The sequence below is a fragment of the Phyllostomus hastatus genome, unplaced genomic scaffold (assembly GCF_019186645.2).
Source record: "Phyllostomus hastatus isolate PE091 unplaced genomic scaffold, TTU_PhHast_1.1 phas_scaffold_182, whole genome shotgun sequence".
In the NCBI taxonomy this organism is placed as follows: domain Eukaryota; kingdom Metazoa; phylum Chordata; class Mammalia; order Chiroptera; family Phyllostomidae; genus Phyllostomus; species Phyllostomus hastatus.
The window spans coordinates 7,670,071-7,691,940 of record NW_025334013.1 but is presented as its reverse complement, the minus strand read 5'-3'; the positions used below and the strand labels follow the sequence as shown (position 1 = coordinate 7,691,940).

At 44.8% G+C, this 21,870-nt stretch overlaps 1 protein-coding gene across 4 annotated transcripts in view; it reads right to left on the bottom strand.

Moving 5' to 3' along the window:
• Positions 1-21,870, bottom strand: part of PRDM2 (PR/SET domain 2) — a 111,432-nt gene that overhangs the window by 77,042 nt on the left and 12,520 nt on the right. For 2 of the 4 annotated variants that reach the window (XM_045858538.1, XM_045858539.1), the window contains exons 2-4: positions 19,839-19,910; positions 5,613-5,730; positions 3,276-3,379 (exon numbers count right to left, since the gene is read on the bottom strand). In XM_045858538.1, coding sequence (XP_045714494.1) covers positions 3,276-3,379; positions 5,613-5,730; positions 19,839-19,847 — 231 coding nt within the window. In that variant the 5' untranslated portion in view covers positions 19,848-19,910. Of the gene's footprint in view, positions 1-3,275; positions 3,380-5,612; positions 5,731-11,955; positions 11,977-19,838; positions 19,911-21,870 lie in introns of those variants that run through there. The other 2 variants (XM_045858540.1, XM_045858541.1) reach the window with 2 other exon arrangements.

Sequence of the window (21,870 nt, the reverse complement as noted above, 5' to 3'; positions counted from 1 at the left end):
CCTCTCTTTCTCCCCCTCCTTCCCCGCCCTCTAATAAGTAAGTAAGTAAATAAATAAATAAAACCTTTAAAAAATGGAGTTCCAGCCAGGGCAAAGGACCAGACTGCTAAAATATAAGCTGTTTTTAAGGGGCTTGAATTGAAGAACAAATACCAAAATGGGATTTTAATAATAAGGAGTTTCTGTTACATTAATAACAGCCACTCTGATGCAAGTCTGAGGACAAGACCAAGGCTGGAATAAATGGGCTAATACTAAATGTTACCTGGGTTCTCACTTTCTTCTTTGTAAGAAATAAGTACATTATTTATGCTCCCTGTACTGTGCCAAATGCTACTTCTTCATATATACACACACACACACACACACACACACGCACACACACGCGCGCGCGCGCAAAAGGCTTAAAGGTTTCTGTGTGGAATACATAACTTGCAGTTGGAACTACCTAAATGACATCCAGATTTTCCTTCTTTATTGAATGTACTAAGGTGGCATTAATAAAACTATATAGGTTTCAGGTGTCCAGTTCCGTAACACACCATCTGCACACGGTACTGTGTGCTCACCAGCCCAAGTCTCCGTCCGTCACCAGTTATCCCCATTTACGGCCTTCTCCCTCCCCCACGCCCTCTCCCTCCAGTCATCACCACACTGTCGTCTGTGCCCGTAAGTCATGTACACGTACACATACACACATACACCTTTTTTTCCCCTTAATCCCTTCACCCTTTTCACCCAGCCCTGCCACCCACTCCAGATTTTTTTTAAACTGCAGGAAGGAAAAGCCAGCCCCGACAAAAGCTGAGTCTGCAAACCTGACCCCCAGGACTGGCAACGTCACAAGGAACCCCAAACTGTGGCAGAATGGAAGCAGAAGTATCCTGTGTGAACAATGGAACGTTAACAGGTTTATAGGGGAAATCGAACCCCTAACATGCCGTGGCTCCAAATCACAACTCCCACCAAGCTACTGTGAGTTCATGGACAAAAGCACCACTAGTAACTTCCACAACATGCCCGACAGTATCGAACTGCTATGCTGGGTACAAAAGGCGGCATAAGCGTGGGTTTAACACCAGTGGCATTTGCTCAAGCTTTGCATTCCGCACCCACAACCAGAGAGCACATTTCCCGGGTGCCTGACACTGTGCTCACTCAGGTGGCCGCTAACCTGAATGGGCGTATTCATTAGCTTCCCTGGGAAACTTCAAAAACTAAAACAGAAGTTTGGAGCATAATCCTGCGGCCAAGGCATCTGTGACCACGCAGGGGAGCAGCACCTTGCAGCTCTTCTGCAAAGCCAGACGCGGAAGTCTCTCACCTCAAAAGCGGTGAGACAGCACCACGCGGCCGGCCCCGGGCAAACCCTCACTTCCTGACATCCCCGGGGTTAACTGTCATTAGATTTAGTGTAAGGCACCAGCAACGAAGAAACTCACAATTACTGGGAGAAACCGTCGAAATTTTCAAGTTAGAAAACACTGCTGTCCTGACTGGTGTGGCTCAGTGGGCTGGCCGCTGTCCTGCCAACCGAAAGGCCACCGGTTCAATTCCCGGTCAGAGGGCATGACCGGGTCATGGCCCAGGTCCCCGGTTGGACATGTGTAAAAGGCAACCAATCCATGTTTTTTACCCACATCAATGTTTCTGTCTGTCTCTTTCTCCCTCCCTTCCCCTCTCTCTAAAACTAAATAAAATCTTTTTTTAAAAAATTGCTTATGGCATTGAGAAGAATAGCAATAAACTTCAAACGTACAAATGCCACAGAACTTCTTGATGGAAAGTGTCCAGACATTTCCTATGCATATTTTATTTTTAGGCTTTTATATGCTTACATATGAAACAGATGTGACTCAACGTAAAACAGTCTGATAGGAGTGCTCGTCCTCCCCACTGAAACCCTCACTTCTTTAAGAAGGAGTCACACCGCAGGGTCCCGAAGAGCACGGGGAGCTTCCGGGGGCACCCGACCCAAACCAAACTCCACACAAACGGGGGACTCACGCGCTGCTCTCCACACAAGAGCAGTGCATTTTATCTTCGCAAGATCCTAATGAGACGTTTCTTTATTCTCTACGTTTTAAAATTGAGGTGTTACAGTGGTTCAATGCGACCAGGGTTTATTTAGTTTACAATTCTGTTGGTTGACAGTGTGGGCTGTGCTCAGCTGGGCTTACTCATGTGTCCGCCACTGGCTGCCGATCTGGCGTGGGGGTCACTTGCGCCTCACTCACTCGGGTCGCATCCAACAGCTGTCCAGGGGGGCCGAGGGAAGGGTCAGAAGAGCACAGGCTCTGCTATGTGAGTGTCTGTCCAGCCCCTGCTGGTGTCAGGTGAGCCTTGCACCCCACCGCCCAGCGCAGCTCATGAGCAAGCCCCGAGTGGGCAGGTCCTCGGTCGCCCAGAAGGGGTGCGGGCACAGGCAAGCCAAGGTACAGCAGCTATCTCTGCGGTCGCCACAGGGCCACTGTTCGTACCGCAAGTGTCCAGAGGAGAGGGAATAACTCTCATACGGATGACACTGACATGCAATAAAGTACAACCGTAAAAGAAAAAATAAATAAATAAATAAATAAATAAATAAGATTGAGGGTGTCAGCCAAAGTCACAAAGCTAAATGTAGGGTATGACCCAATGAAATGTTTTTGGCTGCCTCACTGTCCAGCAGGAGACACGGGTTCCAGTTCTGCACGGACGCCCCTTCTCAATACGCGGGCCCCACGGGATCAGCAGATCACCTCTGTTCCTAACCGCTTCACCCCCACGGGGAGGGTGCCAGCCTTCAGCTCTGTCTTCCAGGATTGTTGGGAGAACATGAAATGAACAGAATAAAAGCCTTATGAAAAGTTCAAAGAGCTACATAAATGTGCTGTGTGCTAAATATATTCAACTCTGAATATTCCAGCAACACAAAGATTTCTAAAATAGAGGACCCTAACAGTGTGGCCACCTCGGGGTGTCTTTCACGGTGTCTATCTGGAAGCCTGTAAAGTGACAGATGAAAGTCTTGGCTCCAGAGCAAACACCCTGAACAAGGCAGCATAAAGCGTGGATTTGATACTTACTGCTGAGGACGGCCAAGAAGTCTCAAAAAACAAATGTAAACAGCCATCTGTATCCAAGGAAACCCATTTTCTCATTTATAAAAACATTACTGATTTTAAAGGACATATTAAGTGTAATTTTTTAATTTCAAATGTCAAACCCTAAAATAGAATTTTTTAAAGGTATAGGATGACTCTGATAAATGAAGAACCAGAATTCTTTCTTACCTCCCACATGTACACGTTATTCTTAACCTGAGATCTTTTTTTCTTATCGCCAACAAATGGTCCAAACTTTTTCCCTTTTAAAATTGGTTTAGTGGCCCAGACACCTAGAAAACAAAACCAATACTTTTATGATGTATGTGGTTACTTTAAAGACTAAGGCACTAGAGCTGTTCTCTCTTACCGCCCACGCCTCCCCTCCCTCTTTCCTTAGGTGCGTGTCCTCTGCTTCCTTTCTTCTAAGCTCCAAAGGCCCTTCCTTTGCCTCTGTAACTTGTGTACTGAGTTCCTGACGCCTAACCGGCTCACTGCTTCTGCCTCTGTGACTTTCCCTCCAAAAAGCTAAAAACACTATTTGCACTCGAGTTCTCGGCTCTGAACTCCTTCTTTGCCAAACTCAAGAACCGAGGTCTACCACCACCAGTAATATCTGGTGCTGTGACTCAGGCTGTCTTATCACCCTTACTGGTCTGGAAAGAAAAGACTGAAGCAATAAAACCAACCTAGTTTCACAAAATATTGGGTTGGCCAAAAAGTCCATTTAGTTTTTTCTGTAAAATAAGAGACACATTTTTCATTTTCACCAATAACTTCATTGATTTGGATATTTTGAGCACATTGGCTATCTCCCATGTGGTATAATGTTGATTGTTCTCAATTCATGTCTCCATTTGATCGCTATCAACTTCAACTGGTCTACCTCACCGTGGAACATCGTCCAGAGACAAGTCTCCAGGACAAAACTTCGCAAACCACTTTGGACACGTTTGATCAGTCACATTGCCTTCTCCACTGCACAAATCGTTTTTTGCATTTCAGCTGCGTTTTTACTTTCTTGAAATGATAAAGCATAATATGCTGAAAATGTTGCTATTTTCTTCCATTTCAATATCAAAATGGTTGCACAAAAATTCAACAATTTCAAGTTTTTCTTAAATGCATGCTGATATGACAGCTGTCACAATACAAACAAAATTGTTTCAAATGAAGTTAAAGACAACTTAAGCACTACTAGAGCCATTTTATGGAAAAAAACAAATGAACTTTTTGGCCAGCCCAACAGTTAAAAGGCCAGACAGCCTAAAAGGAAGATAATGTTAAATCAACTCAAATCAGATGAAATCAAATTAAGTGACATCTTCAACAGTGATTTTTATTTTTCTTCTTTATATTCTTCTATATTTTCCAAATAGCCTGTAAAGAACCTGTACTGTTTTACAATAGAAAAGCATGTTTTGCATTTGCTTATTTTAATTTTTACATGTAAAATTACCCAGACAGTACAATCACAAACAGAAAAAAATACTGGAATGTAATGAAACTACAAATAGTTTTTAAACTCCTCTTTCTACTTTTCTAGAAATTTCAAATACCTCCAATAAACATGAATTACTTTTATAAAGGTTTGGAAATGTTTTTTAATAAACGTTTTTACAGTTTGTTTGCTCACAGTGAAAAAACCCTCTCCTCTCTAAGCTTCCTAAAACCTGAGCTCCTAGGACAACTCACTCTGCAGAGTTTCAAAGAGCCAAGGTTCATGCTGCTCTGTGGTGCTCTCACGGGTATTTCTGTTTCCTGCGCACTGACCATCATCGGCTAACAGGACGAAGAGGCAGTGGCTAAAATGGCAGGAGGCCACCCCGAGTCAAGGGCACCGGCGCCCAGCAGTGACCCTACCGACAGCATCACTCTGAGCAGGTCCCCAAGTCTCCTGGCCTGCTTCCTCACTATCAGAGGGCAGCTCTCAGCCAGTCCTGTTCAGCTGGGACACACAAATTCCACTTTTCTGTAAGTCTGCTATGAACCCCATTTGATAACACAGCTAACAGCCAGTTAGCAGAGCTGTAAAATCAAACACTTTCATGTGAACAAATGATACAATTTAAATGCTCACAAGTTACTCACTGAATCATTTTCAATGAGAATTAGAAAAATCATTTATTAGAAATGTATTCACACACACACACACACAAATTTGAATATCAGAAGTACACATTTTTAAAAGGAAATAGGGTATACACATGATATGTTCCAAGACTGTATTTTGATTTTTTTTATCATTTACTTCCTTAGCCTTCTGACTAAATATTAGGACACAAACAAGACCAAGTACAAAAAAGCTTGCATTGTACTAAACAAGACACCTCTGCCTGAAGCATTCACATACACTCAGTTGTCTTCGTTCAAATATGTTCTGAGATCCACAAAGTGTCAGATACTGGGGACATAAAGACAAATGAGAAATGAAGGTTCTCAGCCCCCTACCTTAAAGGCCGCATAAGAAGCCTGGCTGCAGCCCGCCACCCCTTCCCCCGCTCCTGCTCTGACCCCAGCACTCACCAATCCGCGTCTTGTCAACAGCAGATGGGGAAAGCCTCACTTCCTCCGGAAGTCCTCGAAACACATGTTCAGGTACCTCGGCCAGGGTCTCAGCAGCTGCCACGGGCTCAGCAGCGTTCTGCAAGTAAAGAAACAGAGGATAATGGCAAAATGAAGAAAATCCGGTTAGCGTTTTGTGGTTTTTTTTTCTGGTCCAATAAGCAACCGTATTGCAAACACGTAACTGAAAGCTGAAACTGGCACTCCAGACCAAGATAATGATGCCAAGCATTTCAAGAGCTGCTTTGATGCTTGTTTGTGAGTGTCCGAAGGAAACCACTAACCTTCAAGCATGTCAGTGCTAATGTGTTTTGTTCCAGCCACCTGTGGTCATTTTCAAACTAGGTAAATCTCTGGTATCGCATGCTTTAAACTCCCAGAGAATCTGGCAGGGAGCTCCAGCTTACGTTTAAAAGCTACCAACAGTATTTTACAGCATTTAAAAACTCAAAATCTCCACTCCCTACTGAAATGAATACTTTCGGCACATACTGTAAAGGCCATGATGGACGGCCGCCCGACCCATGCGTTTATTCTCCAGCAGCAGCCCCGCTGACAGGGCGCGGACTAGTCCACGCAAGGGCACTGCGACCCAGCCTGGGCCTCCGTGGGAGGCGCGCCCGCTCCGGACACAGCACTCTCCCCCCGTCCACCAAGCTGCCACAACCTCACGTCTCTGAGAAACACAGAATTTTATACAACCACTAACCACAGGCCATGCTCAAATTCACTGTAATCTCAAGATTATGACTGCTTATGTATATAATGGGATAAAAGGGAGAGAGTAGAGCCAACTGGTAAAACATGACTGTTATTTTAAAAATAGCTTTCAAATCAAAGGGAAGCCCGGGGTCTATTAACTGGGACCTCATCCACCCTAAGAACTGAAGCGTGCCTCACGACCCCCGAGAACGATGGGTCTGCAGTCTGCGTGTTTCTATTCCACTGCAAAGGGAAACATTTCTCAAGGACTGTCACAGAAACCAATGTAGGCAAAAAGCAAACTATGCTAAAAGATTAATTTTCCCACAACAATCAGGCTCTTGTAGTTTTTAAGAACGTTCTGTGCCAAGGAAAGAATATCATACAAATTTGAGTACTCGCAGTGTTTTCAATTAAAAAAAAAAAAACATCAAAAGGCTGCTTCAGGAGAAATAAACCCACAGCAACGAGCGAGTCATTACGAAGCGCTGGAATGCGCAAGAGCGGCCACCTGCAGACCCGGGTCCGGGCCTGGGATGTTGCAGAGTCCACGGCGCGCATGCGCATGCCTCAGGAGCGCAGCTGCTTTGACCCGGCTTGATTCGCTCTTTGGTCCCGACAACATGACCACGCACCAGTGCCCTCCCAATCGTGGGAATACCAAATCTGTCCCCGGAAAATTACCTTACGATATTTTTAATTAGCTAAAATGTAAAAATTTCTCACTTCTAAATATAGTGCCCCCCCTTTTAAAATTTTAATCTATAAACTAGAATTTTAGAAATGTGAATGCATTTTTTTTCAAAAGGGAAAAAGGTATCTTTTCCTCCACCCACTAACCTACCCACCCCCGCCCCATAATCATCCTGGTCTTTCTCCATCAATGAGTCTGTCCCAATTTTCCTTGTTAGTTCAGTTTGTTCATTAGGTTCCACATATGAGTGAAGTCATATGGTATCTGCCTTCCTCTGACTGGCTTATTTCACTTAGCATAATGTTCTCTAGGTCCACCCACACTATCACAAAGGGTAACATTTTCTTCTTTTTTACAGCCAAGTAATATTCCGTTGTGTAAATGTCCCACACTGATGGACACTTGGGCTGCTTCGGTATCTTGGTGATTGTACATAACGCTGCAATGAACACAGGGGCACTTGTGTTCTTTCAAATTAGTGTTTTGGGTTCCTTCAGATTTAACATCAGAAGTGGAAATGCTGGGTCAGAAAGCAGATCTTTTTTTAACTGTTTTAGGTATCTCTATACTGTTTTCCACAGTGGCTGCACCAGTCTGCATTCCCACCAACAGTGCAAAAGGGCCTTAGTTAGGTTTATTTCTAGGCATTTTAATCTTTTTATAGCAACTGTGAATAGGATTGCTTTCTTAATTTCCCTTTCTGTTAGTCTGTTATTGGCATATAAAAATGCAACTGATTTTTGGATATTAATTTTGTATCCTGCTACTTTGCTAAATTCATTTATCAGTTCTAGTAGTTTTTGGTGAAATCTTTGGGGTTATCTACGTATAATATCATGTCAGCTGCAAATAATGACAATTTTACTTCTTCCTTTCCAATCTGGGTGCATTTACTTCTTCTTCTTGTCTGACTACTGTGGCTGGGACCCCCGGGCCATGTAGAATACAAGGGGAGGGACTGAGCAAAAAAGGAAAAAGGCCTCGTGGACACGGACAACAGTGTGGGGATTGCCGGCGGGGGGGGGGGGGGGTAAGGGGACTAAATGGTAATGGCAAAAAAAATAATAAAGATTAAGTTAAAAAACAAAAAACATAGTCAGAAGTAACATAAATACCCTGCAGATTTATCCATACAACTGAAAAAAGGAATTCCACTGGAATATAATCTGCGAACGGCTGCCCTACAACCTCCAAATGTCTGGGGAAATGGAGGCAGGAGACGGCACCTACGGCAGGAATGGTCATTCCCCCAGGAAATCTGTAACTTCATTATAAGCTGGAGACCAGGTACATTAAAATTTGTGAAACATCTATGAATATAAAGGACCTCAGCAGAGCTGCCACAGGAGAAAACATTTTTTTAAAAGTTCCTATTTATTTACCTGCTTTCGGCCAATACATTACAATACAACTTGGGCTCATTATGTAGTTGAGAAAAGCCTTTTCTCCATTTACTGTGGTATCCTTCACGGTACAACAGGACCCAACTAGAATGGGAGGACCTCATCCACGCAAAGCCACCCGACGCGGGCCGGCTCCCAGGCGGTCTCCCAGGCGGTCTTCTCGCCTCTCTCGGGCTGCTGGAGTCCCCTGCAGTGGCCTGAAACTGCCTGGGGTGTTTTTAGAAAATCAGCAATTCGAAAAGCAGAAGGTAGGCTGGCCGGCCTAGGGAGAACCTCCCTTTCCCCTTCCTGTGTTTCCTGCACAGCTCGTATCACAGTTTTCAACAATTATTTGTATACATATGAGTTTAATGTACCTCCCAGCAGACTGCAGTGGACACAGATGGTGTCTACCTCACTGGGTGCTGCAGTCCCAAAGCTTAGCAGGAGGTGTAAAAAGTTCGTCCCTTAAATACTTGAATGAATGAATGATTGTTGTAAGCCAACTTAAATCTTTTTTTAGAAAAGGGAGGGACAGAAACAAATAAATCAGCAGGGTCAGCTATCGGAAAGTATTTTCTCCACGTGTGCCTACATCTCCTGAATCTGAGACAAGTATTTTTCAGGGTCAATACAAGAATCCTTTATGTGTGATATGTTCTTAATTTCAAGCAACTGGTTTATAAGTAAACTCTGAAACAAAAAAATTGCTTTAAAACATTTCTTTCCGTCACACACTCATAAATTGGAATCTCATATATATATATATATATATGAGTTTATACACACACACATACCTTGATAGTACTACATATAATATATTCTAAACAGGGTCACCTTGGTTCTTACACTAAAGAATCACAATTTGACCCTGGGAATGCTTCCCAGATCAATTGTGTCTATAAGAAATTGCAATATCCACTCAATTAACTTATTAAAAATATTTCTGAGTCCCTTCTATGGGCCAGGCAATGCTTTGGGCATCACACTTGCCTCAACAATGTGTCACTGCAGTGAGCAAGGCAGAAAAAGTGAAGCAAAGAGACGCAGTGCCGGGTAGGTACTGGTGCTCGGAGGCAAATCCAGCACTAGAAAGGCAGTGCTGGAGAGAGGGCAGGGTGCTGCTTTAGCCGGAGTGCTCAGGGAAGACTGCTCTCTGGGTAGGAAGGGTCGTGTGACCACGTGGGAGGAAACCTGCCAGGGAAGGGAGCCCACAAGGCCCCTTGCTGGGTTAGGAGAAAGCCTGGTGTGCGCAGAGGGCAGACAGGCAAAGACCACTGTGTCTAGAGAGCAGAGAAGGTGGGGCAGGCGGGGTAATGCCTTAGGAGAAATGTGTTGCTGTTCGCTGATCTACAGAGGAGGTAACCAACCAGAGACCAGACTCCGAGCTCCAGGGCGGAACCCTGGCTGCTCCTTCTCCCAGGACGGTCCGGTCCGGCCGTCCCAGGACAAAGGCACAATGCCATCCTAAGGCTTCCTAACACTGATCACTGTGACAAGCATGGGGGAAATTACAAGGACTTCCTCACTTCCCTACTGTGTAACGGGAAACACGAGAACTCTTTATTTCACTGCCTAATGAAGTAGTTTCCAAATATGCATCAATGAACTGATCTGGAATGGTATGCACTAAATCTAATTAAGGTATTAAATTTAAGGTAATTTAGTAACTTAGTTATTGACTATTAATTGATCTCATCCATTTGATATTGCCCACTTCTTACTTCCATCTCAAATTTAGTCAATACTTCCTCCCTTCCCCAGTAAACGGCCAGGCGTCTCCCTGGCTCCCTGTCCACCACTCCATCATTCATGAGCACTCGGGCCGCCACTGTGCTGAGCGGTGCAGATACGATGGTCAATAAAGCTGTCTGGCTTCCTCCCCACGAAGCTCACTGGCTGGAGGAATGGCTCTTTTCCTGCTTCCCCACACAAAAAATCCTTAGAGATACTTTGATTCTCCAGCTCTGTCACAAAGCCTCTGAAAGGCGCTTCTACTGCTCTCTGCTAATCCCCTCCCTCTGGCCCAGCAGGACCAGACTATCATACGCTGGGGGGATGGGGGTTGCCTAGGGAGCTACCCCTTCCTCTGGGCCGAGATCTAGGCTGAGCACCGCCCAGGCGTCACCCCCCCACCTCCCAGCAGCAGTCTTCACTAGCACTGGCCGAGCATGCGATGCCACTCGGACACCGCTCCGAGCGCTTTCCACGGCACCATCTCATTTAATCTTCAGGCCATCGCGCTGACTGTAATTTTAAGACCCCTTTACAGCTGAAAACCGAAACCCACCCGCAGTGGCAGTCGGTAAGTGGCAAGGCTATAGCTGACTCGAACCCAGGCAGCCAGGCAGGGTCTGGACTTTCAGAAACGACGCTGTGGAGCAGCTCTGTCAGGCAACCTCGCCCAGCTGCATGGTCACAGCGGTGGAGCCAAGACTGCCTCCAGCCAGACGCCCGAGTCCGCACTGTAACCACAGACCAGCGGGGTCTCGCACTACAGGCCAGAGGCGCCTGGGAAGTCCCTTTCGGGGTTCCATGAGATCAGAGCTACTTTCTGTGAGAATACTAAGATGTTATCTGCCTCCTTCAACGGTGTGGACGGGCCAGTTTTCAGGGAGCTATGACATTCTGGTGACTAGTAGAATGTGGGATTGTTAAATCTCACGCTTCAAAATTTTCTGATTTATGAATAAGGCCACGTGTTAAGGATTGAGCACTCCAGGGAAATGTCTCAAGGGGACAAAGGGCTCGGCATGTTCAGGAACAAAAAGAGGCCACAGTGGCCAGGTCAGAGGGAGCCAGGGAGAACGCAGGGTCAGCCACCACCGGAGCCTGCAGAACCCTGAGGGCTGGGTACAGCGAGCGGAGGGCGTTTGGAGTGGTGGGTGCCGCCAGAGGGTTTGGGTCAGGGGAGAGATAAGATGCCATGAGGCTTCCTAGCTTCCGGTCTGTTCCATGTTCAACTTTTACAAACCCTCTGCCCTCTTGATTGATCATCCTCTAAAGCATCTGGTTCAAAACCCCTTTTAAAAACTCCCTAAATAAAACCCAGCAGGTCCCCTTACTGGTTTCAGAGACTTTCCAGGTTCAGAGGCAGCAGAGAAAATTAGGTACCTGAGAGCTTTCTCGACCAGACATACATACTCCTCCCTCTTTCCAGAAGATTCTGATACAGGTTGGGAAAGGGGAGTGGTGAGCCAGAGCAGCTTTCTCCTGCCTCCCCGTGAGTGTGTTACAAGTGAGCTTTGAGCTGCAACATCTCAAACGATCTTCATCCAGGGCAGCAAACTGTGAAGCTACAGCCTTTCAAGTCACGTGAAGGTGTCTGCTCTACCCAGCTGTGTTTTAAGTAAAATTCTAGTCCGAGAAATCACACACACACAGATATCCCCATCTTACAGAAGTTCCTCCGTGACCCCTACCTACAGCCATACCCCTCCCTGGCTCCTCCTCCTTCCCCCACACTGGGTCTCCTGCTCCTCCGGGTCTTGCACAACTCAGCCAATAATGATCCTAGGCTACTTACTGGTCCTCCTGGCCCGCAATTCTCCAGCCAGTCAATATCCTCTACATCCTTCCAGGTCAAGTTCAACTCCCAGTTAGTTCATCCACGAAGACATTCCAAACAACTCATGATGACTGTCCACTTTCCCGATTTCCTATGTGGCCAGTTTCATGTTCTCTGAGTACAGTGCTCGAGAGACGTGGACCATGGGCCCAGTGGAGGGGGGCCTGTCAGTGAGGCAATCAATTAGGTGGTTTCCATAGCAGCCCAACCAAGCAGTGTCTGGGTCTGAACTGGAGCAGTGACAGTGGTAAGAATGTATTTTATGAAGCAGAATCAAGTATTAGTCAATGGCCAAAAAAGAATAATGATGATATAATAGTACTTACACAGCGTTTCCTGTGTAAGGCACACTAGCCTTAGTGCTTTATTTATGTTTATTAACTTCGGTCTTGACCACAGCAGCATGGGGTGGACACCACTACTATCCCTAGCTAACAGGTAAGAAAGCAAATACCAAGAAGTCAAGTGACTTGCCCCAAGGTCACACAGCTGGAGCGGCAAAGCCAGGACTGAAGGTGGAATGCAAGTCACGAGACAGCCAAGGTGAGGCGGAGCCAAACACTCCGGAGACCCTCCTCCCCGGGGTGGGGGGGGGGCGGGGGGAGGGTCGTCTTGTCATAGCGCCTTCCGCGGGAGGTGCTATTCTAGTTGCCAATTATTTTTTCAAATTTCAAAAATAATCAAGTATTTTCATTCAGAAAAACTCTGCACTAGATTTTATTTTTTAAATCGCTAATTTAGTTAATAGAATATATGACTCAAAATGAAACTTAAGTGCCATTAAACACATCAATTTCCTAAACTATACACTCATTAATTGAGGTTTAAGTCAAAACAGATAGAAACAACCTTAGTTGGAAGTCCTTTTTTTTGGTATGAAAAATCAAATTTGCATTTGTAATTACTTATAAGACTATAATTTGATGTTAATAATATGCTAAAATAGCAAGAGCGGTTTCAATTTTTTTTACACGATATGTATTTTTAAAACTAGAAAAAAGCGGAGGGGCTACCTAAAAGCAAACAGAAAGCCATCCTGAGGTTTCACCAACTTCAGCAACATGATTACTAATGGATTTATCATGACGGCTGACAACGGCCCCTGAGATACCGTCTGTGAAAGGAATAAACCGCTGGCACACACGACAACACGGGGACGTCTCGGACACACCACGTGACCAAACAGAGACCAACACCGGCAGCACGTACTTTACGACTCCATGCGGGAGAAATTCTAGAACGGGACAGACCAATCCACAGGCACAGGGAGCCGACCAATGGTCGCCTGAGGTGGAGGTTGAGGGGAGGATTTTGGGGCCACGAGAAGGAACTGTGGGGGCGATGGACAAGTCCCACATCTTGACTGTGACTTTTGACTTTTGACATGGGTGTCAAAACTCAGGACTGTACGCTTCGAATGAGGGCATTTTACTGCCCATAAATAAGCAAAGAAATCCTACACTCTCCTCTTCAAATCACGTTAAAAATGATCCAAGAAAATTAAAAACAAAAATACCAATCTGACAGAACAAAAATTTGTTAATCAAGATTTTTTTTAACCCAACTCAAAACCCTCCGACAGCTTCCCTTCTTCCAGGGCAAAGTCTACTCTGGTCCATGCCTACAACGGCCACTGAGCCAACGGACACCTCTGACCCCTCACCTCCCGGGAACCAGCCTGCTCCCCCGCTCCCCTCGCACTCCTCACCAGGGGAGTACCGAGTACCGTAACTCTGCCTCACAGCACTGGCATGGGGGGCCGTTACAGGAGGCTGCGTGCACCCCCGACATAGGCAACAGGGACTAATGATTTTATTGCTTAAAAATACAAGAATAAGCAAGTTTTCCTAGTATCTCATTTAAGTTTATATAAGTGCCTCCTTTCACACACTGTACCCAGGGAATGGCCATAAATTATTACATCAGATTTAATCAATTTAATTAAAGCGTCTAGGTTTTTGTTTTTTATCCTCACCTGAGGACATTTTTTCATTCATTGCTTTAGAGAAAGCGGGAGAGAGAGAGAAACGGCGCAACAAAGAAGAACTGATCAGCTGCCTTCCCATGCATGCCTGGACCAGGGACCGAACCCGCAATGTCAGCATGTGCCCTGCCTGACCTTTCAGTTACTGGACAATGCTCCAACCAACTAAGCCATCCTGGGGAGGGCAAAGCACCTAGTTTTTTATTGGGTTGGCCAAAAAGTTCATTTGTGATTTTTTTTTAGTATGATGGCTCTAGTAGTGCTTAGCTGTCTTTAACTTCATTCAAAACAATTCTGTTAGATTGCTTTGTAACAGCTGCTGTATCAGGTGCATTTATTAAAAAACTTACCAAAACTGGTAACTTTTTGTGCAGTCACTTTAATATTGAAGATGGAAGAAAATACACAACATTTTCAGCACATTATGCTTTATTGTTTCAAGAAAGGTAAAAACACAACTGAAACACAGAAAATATTTGTGCAGTGTATGGAGAAGGCATTGTGACTGACTGAACATGTCAAAAGTGGTTTGCAAAGTTTCTCGGTACTACTGAAATTTTGGCCAAATAAAGTTATTGGTGAAAATGAAAAATGTGTCTTTTACTTTACAGAAAAAAACTAAATAGACTTTTTGGCCAATTCACAATGTGATCTTAAACTGACACTGGAGACCAATATTGTTTAATATTAAGAACATGTACTAGTGTCCTCAAAATAAGATACATATTATTGCTACAACGGGCTAATAATCACCAGAGTAATCACTGTTACCAGCTAAAGACTACCAAGAATTAAACAGCGTTAAAATATTCAAATTCTATAAACAACTTCTTTAAACTAGCAATCAAGACTCATAACTACTATTCTTGGGGCAAACAATGGGGAGGAAAAAATCAAACAAGCTCCAGTTTACAGAAAGAGCATTCAATTGTACTGTGTGAAGGAATGAGCAGGGCTGCAATAACAATAAACAGATGGGGACTCCGAACAAGAAAATCTCGCACGCCGTCTCTGGCAAGGAACAGCGCGGTCAAACCGGCTGTGGCACGCAAGAGCGCTCCCACGAAGCCGGAGGTCCATCAGGTTGTCCAGGGGAGGCAACTGTCCTCAAACACGTGTTAACCTCGACAGTGAACACACACACTACCGCACGCTTGCCCCTTACCATCCAGTCTCCACGGCACAGTGAACATGATGTTCTAAAAGTGGAAATCGAAGTGAATGTCACTGTCCAGTGGCCTCCCACTGAACTTAGAATAAAACATAAACTTCTTTCCATGGCCTTTAAGCACCTCCAAGTCTGGCCCTTGCCTCTCAGCCCACCTTCCTCCTGGCCCCGAGTCCCAGATGCTGGCCAAGCTCCAGCCCCCGCTTGCTCCTGTGCCTGGGACTAGCAAGCTCACTCCCACCTCGAGTCCTCTGCTCTATTTTGTTCACTCTGCCTAGAATTTCCTCTCTCCAAATCCTCACATATCTGGTTCCTGGTTATTCCTTGGGTCTATTATTCAAGTATTAGTTGTTGTTATTATTAATGTGATTGGTTTATTATTATTCTGTTGCTAGTCACCTCTCCAGAGAGCCTTCTCTGATCATGCCATCCAGAGAACCCTCACCTCCACCCAGCATACCTGGGCACGCTGCCGTGCCGCACTGCCTCCCTCTACACATGGGCAGGTAGCAGGGCAGAGCCCGCAGCACCCTGGGATGCCGTGTGTGCAGGATGAGGGACGGGCTGAGCATTCACAGCAGTTCCGATAATGGAACTCTGGGTGGCTTATCACAATTTTCAGGGTTGGATTTGCAACATCAAGTGATGAAAAGCTTCCTTTGTTATTTTGTTATATAAAACTTGAAAAATTTAGAAGGCTAAATTGCCAAGTTGCTTTGCTACTGGTTACTGGCAATACGATAGATTATTGATCAGGATACAGAGATGCTATAATCATATGCTACTACACTGACAGAAAGTTTAAAATATCAGTAACAATTTGAGTTACACGGATTCTTTTTAAAAAATTAAGCATGACTGTCAATTAGTAATCAAGGCCACTGTATTAAGTCATTATGGTCAGAGCCTACATAATGGCATAGGCTAATTATATCTCAAGAAGCTGGAAGAATCACTGGGACTGCACCCAAATACTTTGGTCTCCCCTCCTCCAGTCACCTCACGGACAGCACTGCTCCCCCAGCCTGAGTTTTCAAGTAGATGCAGCCAGGTGGCTAACCGGCCAATTAAACATAAACAGAAGTGGCGTGTGTTGAGACAAAGCCTTCACCACCCTCAGCTCTTGAGCAACTCCAACAGCACACCCACAACGGATGTGCGCTGAGAACAAGAAACAAGCGCTGCTCTGCGGAGCCCCTACGCCCTCGGAGCCGCCCGTCCGGCGCGGCAAACACAGCTGCCCTCACTGGCACGGCGGTGCGGCTCGCCAAGCAAGAGCCTGGGCTCTGCGATCCGCTGGGCCCGGTGTGACCGAGCGGTCTGCCACTCACTGTCTGAGTGGGTGTGGGCAAGCCACGGCTGCCTCCCTGGGCCTCAGTGTCTTCAACCATAAAATGGCTCTAAAACCTGTACTTCCCAGAGTAGGTGCAAAGACTGAATTGGTAACAAAATGTATGTTCAATACACTTAACGAAGTGCCTGGCATGTTGAGTAAGCACTCAATAGACAGGACGTGGTACTAAACTCTAGCATATCTGCGTTAAGGTACTGTGGGCATATTGGCATTATGGAACCTCACTCACCTTAGATGTTCTGTAAAGCATAGGAAGTCCTCATTTAATGTCGATAGGTTCTGCAACTTTCAGTGAAATGTCGTAAAATAAAACTAATTTTACAAAGGACTAAGTGACATAAGCAAGAGTTCACTTCCTAAGGCACCTCACCAACATTATAACAAAAAGGCATTGAAGGAAAGGTGGTAAGAAGCTACAAAGCATTCTCAACTCTTTATTCAATGAGAGAGCCCTTTGTACGGTTCTGGATTCTCCTAGATACGTCTAGGGAAAAGAGAGGGAAGATAGGGGACCGTCTCAAAGTTAAACATTAAGGTAGGTGTGTACAGTGAATGGAGCGAAGGACACGTACGATGCAAACGGAGAGAAAAGAAAGTGGACAGCGAGGGAAGAAGTACAGACTGCTCCTCCTGCCTGCCGACCAGGCCCCGGCCCGGCTCGGCCGGAGGGACAAAGGCCCCCATGCAGAGCCGGGCTGGGTTCTAAGTCGGGAAGACAAGAATGGGGAGAGAGGGATGAGTGCTGAGTGGAGAGCGGCCCGGAAGAGAAGGACGGACAAAGAACATGTAGGCGTCGGGGCTCCGGGAGCCCAGGGCTGAGGCTGGAGGGACAGCCTGGCCAGCGAGTGCACCAGGCAGGACTGGAAACACATCGACAACGCCCAGCAGTCCGGACGCCGCTTCAGCCGTCAGTGCTTCAGATGCAGGGGCTGCGGGCTTTGTACTCGCGTGTCCTCGGAAGGGCTAACTTGTAAACAACACGGTACGCTTGCTCCAAGGGTCCCTCGGTCCCTGAAACTCGCCTGTCCAGCACACATAAATGAGTGACTCTGGGTGACTGTCCTGGAGACCATGCCCATCATAAGGCACAGATCTGACAGCCAGCACTCACCGATGCAATGCAGGTCGGTCCCTAAAGTGAAAAACCTAACCCTAAACTCACCACCAAGGTTTAACTTAAAAACCAATCTGCTTCAAGTGAAAACTACTTTAATATCTAAATTTTGTGTAGCTATTTTGACACTTTCAAGCATTTATTGCTCATTTTCACTGGCTGCAAATAAGAAGAATAAATACAAGAGATAAAAACATACAATGTCCTGAAACAATTCTTAAATTTTAAAAATTACTGGAACAACTGTTGAAAAACACTCATAGATTTTATGCCATGACCTAATAATCAGGACTAAATATCATGTAACTAATATTTCTTGAATAATGAAAATATAACTAAAGTTGCTGAAAATTTTACTCATAAAAGGCAGACAATTTTTATAATACAAATGAAAGTTTCGTTACTACCAGACCACTTAAACCATACCCAAACCAGAAACGTGCTAACCATTAGAAACATGAGAGGAACTGGTCCTTGACATTTGGCATCAAAGGCAGCCCTCCGCGGATCTGATATTAAAACTTGTCATAAGCAAAATGAAATTGCAAAAGAGCCAAAAAGTGAAATGATTACAACTCTTTTGAGTGGTATGTGGACTCTCTTGAAACTCAAGCTCATTTGCTATAAAAATGAAATATTAAAGCAAAAGTGTGAAGTGTCAAAGAAATAAAATAACAGAAATAAAACACTACCAGCCAAATAAGAGATAGGAATTAAAGTATCATGAAGCCTAAGGTGAAAGCTGTGGCCGCTGACGTGAATGACTCGAAGAGCAAGGCAACAAAATGAGGTCAGTATTTCAATTCCACTTTGGAGACGTTCTGGGTCATTCCAATCCAAAGTCCAGACTCCTCTAACAACAGTTCCCGGGCCACTAGCAAAGCAAGTTCCTCTGGGTGACAAGGTCCACATGAAGGGTCAGTCTTAGCCCGGGGAGACATGTGAAGTCCGTGACATGCACACGCGCGAAGCTACGATGGGCGAGGACCGTGCAAGCCCGCTCTGTTCTCTTCCCTCCCCAATTTCCCCGTTTCAAAAACAATTTGTCTTCAAAAGCATGTCAGTAAATCTCCAACTTTTAAAATAATGGAAACCGTGTGCCCCATGTGTTCACCAGATTCATTTTTTATGACGTATGGCCCTTTGTATTAAAATAAACATATTTTGATAAAGAAAGTAATGAAAAGAAATCAAAGAATCCATTCCAAAAATTTCACATCTCTCAATGCAACACAGGACTGAATTTATTAAACTTGGCCACCTAATAAAATTGGACTTGTGATCTCAGCTACAGGCACCTGTAAATGATAAAAAGGTGTCCAGAGTTTCAGTTGATGAGATACAAAAAGGGGATACAAAATATTTTCAAGTCTGGTAGTTTTAAGCTAAGCACTAAAAATTATAGACTTCACATTTTTAAGTTTTGTCCTTCATATTTTTTTAAATCTGGTAATAAAGATTTCAAAAAAGAATGGTTCTTTAAAAAAATGTTTCTGACACCCATAAATTTCTATAACTGCAAGTGAATAATATTAAGACCAGAAAATAAGAATCCTGCTTTAGGATGTATTAAATCCACTGGTTCTATTTCTCAGAAAGAACGCCCTTGAGGCCACAGAAACGCCCACAGCAGAACTGTTTAATCTCCAGGCACCCCCCCCCCGCCCCTCCCCCCCGCCCCCACCCCGTAAGGAGAAGCACAGGGGGCACACCTTCCATTTCCATATCTGCCCTCTTTTTGCTACTCCCCGAGCGGGTTTTTCAAGGACAGAACAGCTTAAAGGTTCCCATTTGGTCAGTTTTGGTCTCTCAAAGAAAAAGCTTCCCATCTTCTCCTTTCAACCCAATGGGGATTTACAAAATAAAAAGTATTAAAAATGAAAACTTGGTGAGCTTCAAAGCAAAAACAACACATTAACACCAGAGTGGCAGGGGAGAGGTAAAAAAAAAAAAAAAAAGAAGAAGAGAAAAGAAAGCCTGAACTCAGGTCCGTAAGAATGAATGAGCCCTCTGCTCAGGGTCCCACAGAGGTGCCAGCCCACGCCCGCAGACGCACCCTCCACAACAAATGCAAACTAGGGAGCAATGAATGCGTTAATGGCTTTAGGAACAGAAAGGAAAATCTGGGAGGAAATTAATGTGTGTTACTATCCTTTAAAAATCAAAAACTAGTCTAACATCTAGGTAACGTATTTGTATAAATGCTTACATTTAAACTCACCTGATTCATTTTCAATTCCTGTTGTGTTCTGAAAAGATACACACAACAAAAACTTCTTTGATTACATGAGCCCTAAAAAGAAAAACAGACAATTGTAATATGTACCTGCCTACAAATTTACAGCGATTTAAAACCACATACAGAACTACAGAGTTCGCTCAAAGGGCTATTCATAAAGCAACTCCACGCAGATCAACTTCCACCTGTGCTGAGAGCTTACTTCACAGGTGTATTATCTACAATAAGACAGATCTCTTGCTCACCTTTACCAGGGACACATTGTACTCAGCAAGTGAGAGCAGACACGTTAGAATGACATCAAATTTTTGCTTTGGAATTGCATCATTCCTAAGAAGAAATATATTAGCTTTGTTACCAGAAACGCAAAGCCTTGCTGCGTAATTGCAATCACATTGCAGTTATGCAATGTAATCATCCTTCTCTTACTGATATCGACACTGTATTGAATACAAATACAATTAGACCCCTTTACATTATTCCGTTTTTCAAGTTCCCGAAGTAGAAAGGTGGATTCAGTAACATTTTCATTAGGCGTTCTCTTTGAGGGGCAGACCAAAAGCCTTGTAGTAAAATGCAAATGTTTCGATAAAAGCTGTTTGGAAAGAACTACGATTAGTCCTTTAATTTTTTTTCTACAATATATTCATAGTATCATAAAATAATGAGAAGACAAAAATCGTTTCTTACCAATGCATATGACATACTTGTTTCTAAATAATGACCTGCAAAGACGGTCACCTCTGCAACACACATCCTAAGAATCAGTTGAAGGCTTTCATTATACATGAAAATCATGCTACTTTAAGTAGCACTTCCACGGCAGTATTTTCTTTTTTTTCTTAAGCTTTTATTTATTTTTAGAGAGAGGGAGAAACATCAATATGCGAGAGAAACGTGGATCAGTTGCCTCTGGCAAGCACCCCAGCTGCGGACTTGGCCTGCAGCCCAGGCACATGCCCTGACCAGGAATCTAACCCGCCACCTTTCGGTCTGTGGGACAAGCCCAACCCACAGAGCCACACTGGTTAGCGACCCACTGCAGAAGTTTTGAGCTTATACACAGACACGCACCATTAAGCATAATTCTCCTATTTCTGCATGAACTTCCTTATAATTTCTCCTTCCTAGAACCCCGAGGTGCTCTCACCTTGGAACTTTAGGTTCTGATCATTAACAAACCAAAGAACAGGTAACTCAACGGCAGTCTTCGCACTAGAAGAGGATACTGTGCGCCCCCTCTCGTGAGCGGTGGCGCTCTGACGTTTTCTCCCCCTTCTCAGCTCAGGTTGGGGATTTTTCCTAGAGCTACTTAACCACACTCACCTGGTCACCTGCAGCAGTCGAAGGCGCCACCTTTGAGTCAGGGCCTGGCCATCTGAACTGGCTCTGACCCGTCCTTGGCACGGGGAATGCATTCCCTAAGCTGCACCTTGTGAGACAGCTCAGAACAGCCAAACCAACACAGACTGGTAGGAAACACTCAGTGAATCCAATTTCAGATAACTGGAGGTTAGCCCATGACGTCCATCCCTTTCTCACATACATGGGCTTCTTGAACATACAACCTACACTGAATGTAACTGGCCCTTCTCTATGATACTGGAGATCGTTTTCAAGTTGCAAATGTGTAACGGGGTGTCCAACAGTGACGAGACTAGTGGCCCGGGGGGCGTGCCCGCCTGACCCCTCTACCACAAATGCCTACTGACCGCTCTAAGGTTCCCCTAGGAGAAATCCTGTGACACCGCAGGACCCCCGGAGCGAATAGAAGGTCAGGGTTTCCACTTGCCTTCTAAGTTTTAGAGGTGGATTTACTAACATTGGCCACAAGGTGTTTACTCTTGAGGAGCAGAACAAAAAACATCCTATAGTAAAATGCGATGTTTCAATGAAAGACCATGGGTGAAAAGCTACGGCGTTGCAAAGACAACGCTGTTTACCAGGATGGCTACAGCTCTTCCGCCCAGAGGCTAACGGTGGCAGGAGTGACTAATGTGACTTAGATTTAAAG